General features: G+C 43.2%; 1 protein-coding gene and 1 long non-coding RNA gene across 2 annotated transcripts in view; both read left to right on the forward strand.

The window, feature by feature from the left end:
* The first annotated feature begins 7223 nt into the window (after nt 1–7223).
* LOC309362087 lies at nt 7224–11270 on the forward strand. Its single transcript, XR_014164788.1, has 3 exons — nt 7224–7293; nt 7567–7595; nt 10567–11270. It is a non-coding gene; the product is annotated as an uncharacterized lncRNA (long non-coding RNA).
* An 810-nt stretch (nt 11271–12080) lies between these two features.
* SH3BGRL (SH3 domain binding glutamate rich protein like) overlaps nt 12081–12505 on the forward strand; it is a 39226-nt gene continuing 38801 nt past the window's right edge. The window contains exon 1 of the mRNA XM_081897529.1: nt 12081–12302. Coding sequence (XP_081753655.1) covers nt 12258–12302 — 45 coding nt within the window. The 5' untranslated portion in view covers nt 12081–12257. The remainder of the gene's footprint in view (nt 12303–12505) is intronic.

Consider the following 12505-nt stretch of genomic DNA (forward strand, 5'->3'; position numbering starts at 1 on the left):
AGGTCTCCCTGTAACTTCTGTAATAATTCTCTAGGACTTGGATGTACAGGGGTTTGGGGTAGGCAATCAGTTGTTCCACTAAAAGAGACTGTAGATGGAGTTCTACTGGGACTCACAGGTGGAATAACCACTTCTGCTTGGGCTTCATTATAGGACTCCAATGCCTCCTGAAGATATTTATCATAATCTATCAAGGAATCAAGCTCTGTGACTCCACCCCCATTATTCGTTCCACTTTCTTGCCTTGGGGTTACAACTGGTGGAGGGTTTGAATTAGGCTCCCTTCGATGTGGAGCATAGGGTGGAGGTGGAAGCACCTCTACCTCTGGTCCCTCAAAAATGGGTTTGAGTTTATTTGGCAAGATTCCTTTCCTAGCTTCGGCTTTTACAGCCAATAATTTGCATTGTTGGACTTTGCATTCCCTTATCCATGGAGGATTTTTTTATTTAATGTGCTCAGCCAGGAATCTATATATGAAAATTGTTCTGGGCACCCTCCAGTTTCTTTGGTGATGTTAGACCAAAGTTTGCTTACTAAATTTATATCAAAGGTTCCCTGGGATGGCCATCCAGTAATTTGTTTTGGTCATTCTAGTTCACATAACGTTCTCAAGCGCTCTGGCGTCATTTTGACTCCATATGCCCCTGAGAAGGCTTTCTTAAAATTATTTAACATACATTCAAGAGGTGTATTTCCCCCTTTGAACCCCCAACTCCCATTGTATGGCCCTGTGAAGTATCCACTCAGTCACTCACACACATGCCTTACTGGGAAACGAAGTAGTACTCACTCCACACTTAGGTCAGCTACACATTGTACTTTCTCACACATGCAATGCGCTAGATACTTCAACCACACTCTACCTCCCAATCTTCCCTTTTCCCTACACCAGATCACCATCTGATGTACCCAGCCACCTAGCGTACTCAGTTCCCCTTTACTGAGACGCAGAAGTTTGATCAGGACTTCTCTTCCTCCCAATTAATTGGAGGGCCAAAACCCCTTAGTGCACTTACCCTTAGCTGGTTGCCTGTTTATTTCTCTGGTCCCCCCCGGTCCGTCGCCGCCAGTGAGCAGGGTATCAGACAGACGAGACTTCTGCGTTCCCCCTGGAAAAATTTACCAGTGCGCGCTGGGAAGCAGTTTAAAGATCCTCTCTCTTGTACCCTGTCCAATAGGGCGAAGGGGCTGCGTTCCAGCAGACCACTTATCCGAGTCACGGCACCATAAAATGTAGCACCCTGCTTGTGGTTAACGCTTAGCTGGAATGAAATATTCAACGCAGCAACAGAGAAATTAAAATAATAATTTATTTGTCAGACAAATAAATGAGAGGCTCAGTGGTATATGGTTACCAAGCTCTGGCCTGCCTCCTGCCATTATGGCCAGCACTTATATTCCCTTAATCCAGCCCCCTTTGCTCCTCCTTGGGCTGCCTCTGTTCAATCAGCCTGGTTGGATTTCCTATTGGCTGATTGCTATAACTAATCACAAAAAGATACACCCATATCCTCCTGTCCTTATAAGGGAGACAAAGAGCTATAAATGACAAATAAGTAATAATATATCTTACATGGAATCTTAATTACCAGCTCACCTCTTGCCCTCCTTGCCCTATTGCCTTCTAAAACAAATGGTTAATCTTACATTTTTATCTTCAAGGATCTTGAGTTAATCATCAATGAAAGATCTCCTTCATTTGAGGGTCTTTTAAACAAATGCCTGACAACTATATATCAGAAGTGTTCGATGGCGTCTCCTGTCTGGCAAGGGGGGCTAGGCTCATTTGCCCCTCTGGTCTCCTATTGCAATATGACTCTAAGAATCTAGCATTTCTTAAATCCTTTGCATAATTACATTTAAGCCAATATATTTAAGCTAATATATTTCATACATTATAATTTAGGAACCTGATCAAGATATAAGCCAATATAAGTCTTGATTAAAAATGCAGTCTATATTCAGATGCCACATTCTCTTTCATAAGAAGTTGTATGAAAGTGGCCTCCCAATTTTTCTCACAGGCCCATATAAGTTCAGCACAAACAGTTGGGCCTGGTGAGCTTTTAAGGTCCCCAACCCTAATCTGCAGGTTGCCATCTGATTGGATTTTATTCTGATCCTTATCTGATTTGAGGATGTATTTTAATTGTCTGATTTTATATTAATGTGTTATACATTTGATGTTAGCTGCTCTGAGCCCGGCTTCGGCTGGGGAGGGCGGGATATAAATTATTATTATTATTATTATATTCAAAAGTGTTCACGTTTTTTTTTATTCCCCAAAGATCAGCTTTACATTCTGCAGTTAAATTTTTTAATTCACTGGTCTCAGATACTGCAGTTCGAATACCATCAAAATGGTTTGCTATTCGTTTTACACTATCAGAGTGTGATTGGCACAACTAGAGAAAATACAGTTCTCATTCTTTCCATTTAGGATAGCCTGTACACCTGTGTACTTTCCAGCCATGTTAGACCCATTGTCACAGTCTTGAAAGTTCAAATTGAGCCTCTCTAAGACGTCTAATATTTCAGTGGCAATTTCTTCTCCAGTCTTTATGGAAAATTCATGAAAACCAAGAAAGCACTCTTCAGTTACAAAACTTTTAGCTTCCCTCCTCATATATCTGATGATGAATGATAACTGTTCTTGATGAGAGCAATCAGGGGTTGCATCAACAGCAATCGCAAAATGCTTAGCTTCTTGTATTTCTTGAATGATACTCCTCTGGATGAATGATACACAAATTTCAATAAACTCATTTTGAATTCTACTTGATAGGTAGTATACTTGGAGTCTTACACCATTTTCCTGTGCATTTCGTACTTCTGCAACATGTTCTGCTAATAATGAATCGTATTTACTGAGGAGCTCAACTAAACCCAAAAAGTTACCATTATGACTATCACCAAGTCGTTCAGAAGAACCAAGGAAAGGGAGACCTCTCTCTGATAAAAACAGGATAATGTTGAGGATGCGTTGAAGTATTTTCTTTCAGCCTTGAGCTGGTCAAAAACATACCGTAATTGTCAACTGCAGAACCACACAGAGCAGCTCTACTTGACATTTTCCACGCAATATAGTTTTCTTTATGTAAGTTAGAATTTTCATGGCTAGGAATGTGATCCTTTAATTTTCTCCATCCTTTCTCTGTACTCCATCCTGGGTGATCTGTTAGTGCACTCATATTAGTCGTAACTCCCCCAAAAAATCAAGGTTCACAATAAAGAGATTGCTTAACTTGGCTCCAACACAACCAGTCTTGTTTATGTTTTTCGCCATTTTTCATTATTACAGTAAAAAGACGGCTTGGAAATGAATTATTGTCCTTATCACTCGGAACATTCATTGGTACCTCAAAGTCCTGAACAAATTTGACCATTAATTATAATTAAATTATAATTAAAACTTCTCCGTCTTCTTATTCTACTCTTAAAAAAGATGTATGCTTGTGAGAAAGCCACTATTGCTCATAAGCCACTATTTCTTTAAAAAACATGGTTTCCACCAAATTTTATCCTCATTGAGCTATATGTACTCCTTGGTTGTAAGTAATATTCCTGGCCTAGTCAACAAAATTTTAAACAAATGGCCACATCTTCATCAATTTTCCATCATTTTCCAAAAAAAAAAAAAAAAAAAATTAGCGATAAGAAAGCCAAAACACTTATCTTAAAGGTACGTGTGGTTTTAATTTTTGGCAAACAATATTTCAAACAAAAACTCACCAACTATTAACAGCATGAAAAACATGGTCCACCATCACGTTTGTGGCACACTGGCTGCTGGAGCCTTGGTCGCCTCCACCCACCCGGCCCCCATTCCGCGCTCCTCTGCGGAGCCAATTGCAGGCCCTGCCCCAGACGCCGGGGAAGCTTTTCTCTCTCGCTGCCAGCCATGTCCCCAGGGAATCCGCCCACCGCCGCCGCCGCCTTTGCACCTCTGCGTTTGCCCCAATGCATTCCCTGTGATTGTGAATATGCTGACCGAGGCCCCCTTTGGAATCGGAGGCCTGGGCCAAGTGCCCCGTATGCCCCCCCCCCCTTCTGTCTGGGCCTGCCTAACCTACCTCACAAGGTAACTGTCAGGATAAAATGGAGAGGTGGAGACCTGTATATATATCACTCTGAATTCATTGAAGGAAAGCTGGTATATAAATGTAGTACAGTGGTACCTCGGGTTAAGTACTTAATTCGTTCCGGAGGTCCGTTCTTAACCTGAAACTGTTCTTAACCTGAAGCACCACTTTAGCTAATGGGGCCTCCCGCTGCTGCAGGAGCACGATTTCTGTTCTCATCCTGAAGCAAAGTTCTTAACCTGAAGCACTATTTGTGGGTTAGCAGAGTCTGTAACCTGAAGTGTATGTAACCTGAAGCGTATGTAGCCCGAGGTACCACTGTAATTAAAGTAGATGTGAAAGCCAACAGGTCCATACCACCAATGCATTTAAGGCTTACACAATAGAGGGTGGGAGAGACAGTGTGAGCTGGCCACATGCTGCACACTGCTTTAGCATTGCTTGCAACAAAAACTCTGAAGAACAGCTGCTAGTTGTTGCTGGGAATGGAGGAGAAATTTGTTGGGATTTTTCTTCTACGTGCAGCTTCACACGAAGTCAATTAAGAGTTGGCCGAAGGCCAAGCATGGCTGAGCAGAAAGGAGTAATTCTGCCTAGAGATATGCGGCCTTAGGTACAGCTCTACCATTGGTTGAGGTCTCACACAGGCATGATGACTTATGACCTAACTGACTAGAAAGGTTGTTGGTCAGTGTGGAGTCTGAGAGTCATTTGGATTCGTTTTCTGTTTTTGTATATAGTAATTTGTAGAGTCTGCTGTAAATAATAAACACCACCAAGTAAACAAGTTACTGGTAGCAGGGTCTGCTTCCTGCTTCGTCCATCCTGCCTGCAGCTGATTGCTTTCTCAAACTCTGCATATGCTCTGCTAAGGTCTGGCTAAGGTCCTGCAACAGGTCAAAGTTGCAAAACTCCAATAAAATTAGATTCTGTGCATATTTAAGTATGAATCTCTCATATTCTCATTTTCCAAAACAACATGAGAACTAAAATACAGTCTTCCTTGAAAATTCTCACTTCTTTGAATTCTGTGATGCTCAGCCAAACAATGTCTGCAAAAATACACGGATTGGGGAAAATTTTGTATAAAAATAAACACGGTGAAAGTAACAGACAAAACTGCATTAAATTAGGACAAATTGCTAGCAAAAATATGTACAATAGTCATAACGGCATACAAAAATGTGTTTAATAGAAAAATATTGAAGAGCGTTTTGGTGTGGAGGGCACAAACCAACCACATCAGCTTACAACCAAGCCTGACCTGTACCCAATGCATGGTATCACCCTCCAAGCCAGCATTAACATTTGTAGAATCACTTCCAATGCCCTTCTTCAGGAAATCTGCAAGTTGAATAGCAATAACTTTGGCTGGTTTGTCTTTCTTTGAGCCTTTTTCTGGAGTGAAATGGTAAAGATACCTTCCACCTGGCACACTGCACACAGAATAATGCTTCCCTGTGATGGTGATGTGGAGCTGCTTATCTGAATTGTCTGCTTTCAGCATAAATTTAGTTGTATCTTCACAGCCGTCAAAGAAGATGCAGTCAATATCAGCCTTCTGAAAAAGACCATCAAATTCCCAATCCAGAGATATCATAACTTTTTATTGGGCCCTCTTGACTTTATTGTGATCAACGACAAGTCTTCTTCAGTGATCAACCCAGCATCCATGAAGGCAGCCGTGGTGATGGCAGCTGTAACACGCAGGCAGTGGCGTAGCATGGGTTGTCAGCACCCGGGGCAAGGCAAGTAATTTGCGCCCCCTAACCCCTAACCTGCCGCTGCTGCCAGCTTCTTCTTGCTGCTGCCTGGTCTGGTCTGGTGTGGTTCTCTCCCGCGCTCAGCGCTGCGCTGGGCAGCTGCTGCACTGTCCCTCCCCCAGATAGTCCCTCGCTCTCTCTCCGCACCGCACGCCTGGCACCCACCCCCTCCACAGTGGGCGGCGACCCGGAGGCTCGGATCGGATTCGCACAGCCAGCACTGCAGTGAGAGTGAGTGAGCCAGGTAGGGGCAGAGAGCTGCGAGTGCGAGCGCGCTCCCCCCAGATATTGCACCCGGTGCAGCCAGCCCCTCCCTGCACCCCCACACTACGCCACTGCACGCAGGCCAACTCCATATCCAATGCTCTGCATAACAACATTGTGTATTTCTGATGTTTTGTACTCTTTTTATTAGAAGTGGAAGGCTTTCTTAGTGTCAATGTATAACTTCCATAATTTCCATCTTGGGCATTAGCTATTTGTTCTACACGTTCAACAGCAGATAATATTATTTCATTTGATTGTAGTGAAACATGCTTCACTATATATTCTTTGGTAGATTTGTGCGCTTCATCAATAAAAGTGTTCAAGGACACTTTGAGATAACCTGGTATGTTTGCAGGAGTCTGGACAACATTAGCCATTTAATTGATTCTGATTTATTTGTGTGGAGATTAGACAGTGTTCCATCAAAGCACACCTTTCAGTGCGTTTTCCTACCACTTTCCTTATTGTAAAGCTTCTGATCTTTCAGGGAAGAGGACTTATTTTGCACAAGATTTTCTAATCAACTGTAACTGTACAACTTGAATTTGCCAGTATAAAAGTTAATTCCACTCAAAAATAGCAACTATCTGGCAGCTCCCCTCAATCCTCCCTAAGAATTTCTCTTTAGATAAGGCATCTTCTTTCCGCGTGGAAGCCATTTCAGTCTATAATCAACACATTTATTACTTGTTTCCATCTTTTTTTAACCCAGTGAGTAACTTTACTTTCCATTCACGAATATTTTATATATAATGAATATATCACAAGAAGCATCCAAATGCTATTAATAAAAAAATGCACAGCATTGCCATAATTATTAGCAATAGGTCATCCATGAGAAAGATGAATTGCATGTGAGGGGTAATTAGGGAAGTGATTAAGCTGCCAATATCATAGCACTTTTATGCAAGCATATCATCACTTGAAATACTGTGTACATTTCTTGGGCACCACATCTCAATATTGTAGAGATATTTTAGAGCTGGGAAAGGTGGAAAAGGGGGCACAGCCAAAATTATCAAGGGCTGGCGTAACTGCTATGAAAGGGGCTATTTGAGGCTAGTTTGCAGGGGGGGGGGTGATAAGCAGGGAGGCATGACAGAGGTGATACAATGACGCATGGTGCAGAGAAAGTGGGAAGGGGAGAAATTTTCCTCCCTCATAATATTAGAACTGTTATGTAGTGAAGTTCACCCTGGGCCAGCAGGGGGATACTGTAGATAGTTTTCACTCAGGTCTGTAGATAGTTTTCACTCAGGTCCACGTCAGTTATTTTAGGCGGGAAACTCTGGGTTGTTGTTGCTACAATGTTGACAGCTGGCTGCCTATAAAAGCAGGCCGGCTGAGCTGTTTGCTGTTCAGTCTTCTGATCCAGCATACAAAATAAAGAGCTGCTTGGAGAAATTGCTGTGTCGTCTGCCATGTCTACCCACTATTCTACAAGAACCCTGAGCCAATGAAGTTGAATTGTGAGAGATCCAGGTCAGGCAAAAGGAAATACTTCATACAGCACATAGTTGAACTCTGACATTTGTTACTGCAAGGTGTGTGATGGCCACTGACTTAAAATGAATTGAAAGGGAGTTTAGACAGATTCACGGCCTAGGATCCTTGTACCTATGGGACCGCCTCTCCTGGCATGCCCCACGGAGAGCCTCAAGGTCCATAAATAGCAACACCCTTGTGGTCCCTGGCCCTAAGGAAGTTAGATTAGCCTCAACCAGAGCCAGGGCCTTTTCAACACTGGCTCCGGCCTGGTGGAACGCTCTGCCTCATGAGACCAGGGCCCTGCAGGATCTGATTTCTTTCCGCAGGGCCTGTAAGACAGAGTTGTTCTGCCTGGCCTTTGGCTTGGAGCCAATTTGATTCCCTCCCCCTCTTTCTTTTTTTCCTTTTACCTTTCTCCTCCTGTGATGAGGCTGCATTTTAATATTTTAATGTTTCAATATTTTAGTTGTTGTATTTTAATCTTGTTTTTAAGTTGTATTCATTCAACTTGTTTTTATTATTGCTTGTAAGCTGCCCCGAGCCCGGCCTTGGCTGGGGAGGGTGGGGTATAAATAAAAATTATTATTATTATTATTATTATTATTATTATTATTATTATTATTATATGGCTGTCAAAAATCTGCTAGTCATGGTGGCTATTTATTTGCTGCATCAAGGATTAGAAGCACCATCAAAGATCAGAGGCAGGATGAGGGCAGCTGGCTTCACATCATGTTCGTGCACTTCCAATCTTCTTCTGGCTAGTCCATTGTGGGAAGCAGGATGCTGAACTAGGCAAGCTAGGGCTATCCTAAATATCATCAGGTCTAATAATACCCTGAAAGTTTATGATATTTAGGTTAATGGCAGCAATGCCTGCCACTGGACAATGAATGCATTGTGCTAAACAAGGCCTGGGCTTAGTTTTTAAGAACTGAATTATCTAAAAAATAGTAGCAACATAAATTGGAGGTTTTAAATTTAAACTGGGTTTTAGAATTTCAGTTGTATTAAGTGCCCCCATTAAACCTGATTTATATTCACATAAAGATGCAATATAAGCGTAAGAAAGTCTGCAACTGAATCTATGGCCCTCTGCCAGCTACATCATTAGTGTGCTTTTCCATGTTAAAAAAAAAAAGAACCAAGGCAAAAAAAATGTGACGTTTGAGGTCAAGCATTATAAACATAACACGTGGTGATTTATTGTGTAAACTCTGAGTAAGACTTTGTCAACTAAACAGCATGGAAACTTCCTTTCCTCCTCATGAAGAAATGATGTTCCAGCCACTAACAACTAATCCTTGCTTCAATTAAAGTTTTGGGAATTTGAGTTTTTTGTGTGTGTCCTGTTTGGAGACTGAAATCCTTAATTACACAATTGTTCCCCTAAACTGATATACGCTAAGTTCTGCAGCACATAATGCAGGTGTTGGCCAGAGGTTTTGGATTTCTTCCCTTTCCCTTTTGTTTTGTTTCTGTTCTGCTCCTTTCCTTTTCTCCTTCACTCATATTATTCAATACAAACTTTATCCCAGAGTCAAAGGTACCAAGTGTTTAACTTCAGGGATTGCCAATTCTTTAATCTCTTTGCAAGTTATTCCGATTAGGGAGGTGATAAGACCTCTATGGAGGAGGTTTGGGTGGTTGTACAAATAGAAATTTTTACTATGCTAGGCCAAAAGAGCAGCTGCACTGCAAGGTTCTGATTACTAGCTTTGCAAATGTGGAGCACAGTGACCTTAAGGCAGAACCAGCTGTTCCAAAATGTGCATGACCAGCCCTGTGTCAACATATGGCATCTTTGGGGAGCTCCTGTAGCCCCAGTATCTGGGGAGGACCCGCTGCTGATGCATCCAGATCCCAGGTTCAAAGTTCAGCATCTCCAGGTTGGGCTGGGAGAAAACCCTGCCTCAAATCCTGGAAAGTTTCTGCCTGTCAGTGTAAGCAAGACTGAGCTAAATGGACTAAGGTAAAAAGGGATGTGGGTGATGCTGTGGTCTAAACCACTGAGCCTCTTGGGCTTGCCGAGAGGGGTCAGCAAGGCTTACCTTGCCTCGGATGGTTCACTGCCGCGGAGCCCCCTCCATGGGCCGGATCGCAGGTGTGCAGGAGAGTGCGTGACCGCGATTTCCAGCGTCTGTGTCGACGCAGTTTCCGGTGCTGCAGAAGTGAATCCCTGCACTGCGCCAGTTTAGCGCAGAGCACGGGGACTCACCGAGCGGGCGGCTCAGTTCAGGAGTGCGTGGGCCGGTAAAGCAACCCCTGTGGGCCACTTGTGGCCCGTGGGCCTTAGGCTGCCGATCCCGAAGGTCAGCGGTTTGAATCCCCGCAATGGAGTGAGCTCCCATTGCTCTGCCCCAGCTTCTGCCAACCTAGGAGTTCGAAGGCATACCAACATGAGTAGATAAATAGGTACCGCTGCGGCAGGAAGTTAAATTGCATTTCCGTGCACTCTGGTTTCCATCACAGTCCTCCATCTGCCAGAAACGGTTTAACCATGCTGGCCACATGACTCAGAAAACTGTCTGTGGACAAACGCCAGCTCCCTTGACTTTAAAGTAGAGATAAGCGCTGCACCCCAGTCGCCTTTGACTAGACTTAACCGTCCAGGGCTCCTTTACCTTTTACCTTACATGGATTAATGACCTATCTTAAGCCTACTTGGATATCTAAAATGTTGCTGTGTGTGTTTTAACTTGTTTTAAGTTTATTCGTAACTTTTTGGACGATTTCAATTGTTGTTTTTAACAGCTTTTTACCAATAATTTTACTGCTCTATTACTTTTGTAAATTGATTTGAAGGTTAAAAACAAACAAACCGTAAGCAGTATATGCAGTTTATGAAATATTAAATTAAAAATTAAATGAATTGTGTTATTGAATAAGGCATTTTTAGATATTTTGTATTGTTTATTGTTTCACATTTTCTGATTGTGATTGTTTTCATCTGCTTTATCTTAAGCCACTCTGAGAACGTTAGAAGAGCCTACTGGAAATGGAATAATAAGAAGAAGAGGAAAAAGAAGAAGAGGCTGATATTGGAAAGCGAGATGCCCGATGTCACATCATTGCAGCACCTATTATGAACAAAATGGGGCCACGAAGACAATGATCTGTTACAGCCTTTCAGCCTCAACATCTCATTGTGCCCTTGGCCAACCGTATCTCTTAGCTCAGATACATCCAATAGGGATAATTGAGGTGAAGAGTCTGTGCTATAAAACACCAAGACCCTGGTTTAAATCTGCCATGAGACACTTTCTCTCAGCTTCACCTCCTCTTTTGCCTCAGGGCAGTAATAATATTTACCCAGCTTTCTGGGCCATTGTAAGGGCTTTTTGATCAGTTTCTTGAATGCTGCTCTCTGGCCCATCAGGAGTAGACTTGAGTTGCAATGGCCTCCACAGTCACTTATGGACTCACTGTTAAAACTGTGTTCATGGAAGACAATCTTACTTGGCTATGAGTGATCGCCAAAGAAGAAGAATGAAGGTACCAGGAACAGGGCCTTCTTGGTGATGGCTCAACATTTGTTTAATTCCCTCCCACAAGAAATGCATATGACCACATTGTAGTTAAGCCATGCTCTTAAGCCTTTTAATTTTTTTGAAAAAACTATAAACACTTGTTTGACTGTCTTTGTTTGCGTTCTCATTTTGTATTGTTATGTAGAGCACTGCCCTGTGTTCTTTGGATGAAAAGTCTGTACAAATTTAATAATAATAATACAGCTTTTTTAAAATGAGGTTTAATACTGTTATTTTATAAACCGGAATTGTTTTGTTATACAGTACATTTCTTGCACACTGACTTGCAGGTGTGCCCTTTATTCAGGCATTTTAAAACTATATTTAAACAAAGCATTTGAAACCAAGAGCCAAGCATTATTACCTTAGACCAGCCTTTCTCAACCTTGGTTCCCCAGATGTTGTTGGACTACAACTCCCATCATCGCTGACTGCTGGCCCTGCTAGCTAGGGATGATGGGAGTTGTAGTCTAACGACATATGGGAACCCAAGATTGAAAAAGGCTGCCTTAGACCTAATAATGCGAACTTTCCCGATTGTAAGCGCCCCGAAGCAGGGGCATCTCTTGCGTTAAGTCGGTTTCACGTTGATCGGTGCGATTTTTGAACGCAAGCCATTTCATTTTAACAAATGCCTCGGAGCGGCTTTGAAGGTTCTGGGGCTTGAGGATTGTAGCAGAAAGTGAACAAAATAGCTTCCCCGTTTCGGAAAAAAGAGATTTACCCCTAAATCAGCAGAAACGCGTTCCCCGCCCCCCGGGGCCAGGAGATCCGGCGCGGGTAATAAGCGAGCCTTCGCAGTTCGCATTTCTGCTTCGGATTGTATCACCAGTGCAGTTTCCCCCACTTCCTTTCGATTCCGCGATACAAACATGCTCTCCCTCTCAGCTTCTTCCGGGGTTTGGATGATCAGCGAGCGGGTCCCATGCGTAGCAATAGCAGCAGCTGCCGCTCGTAGCAGGAGGCGGGGCATTCCGTGTTTCCACACTGCACGGCGCTGCGCCTCTTCGCCTGCGCGCTTTCTCTCTCTCCCCATCCTCCTGCGCTCGCTTTTGGCTGAGACACTGTTCCTGGCCTCCTGCGCTCGTTCTGCCATCGCAAAGAAGCGCCTGCGCCCTTCTTCAGGATGGTGATCGTAGTTTTCATCGCTTCTTCATCAGGTTCCACAGCGGTAAGGAGAAGCCAGCGGCTCCTGCTCCCCTCCCTCGCCCAGTAGCTGTTCTCCTTCCTAACTTTCCCCCACCCCTTTGTACTGAAGGAAAGTTGCAGCAGCAGGCTCCTTCCCTTCCCTCTCTCCCGTTTCCCCCTACAGTACTGCGATCTCTTACATTCAGGGCATTTCCCTTCCTTATTTCTTTTATTTCCTCTGCTCGC

Source organism: Podarcis melisellensis (assembly GCF_964234715.1).
Source record: "Podarcis melisellensis genome assembly, chromosome: Z".
Taxonomy (NCBI): domain Eukaryota; kingdom Metazoa; phylum Chordata; class Lepidosauria; order Squamata; family Lacertidae; genus Podarcis; species Podarcis melisellensis.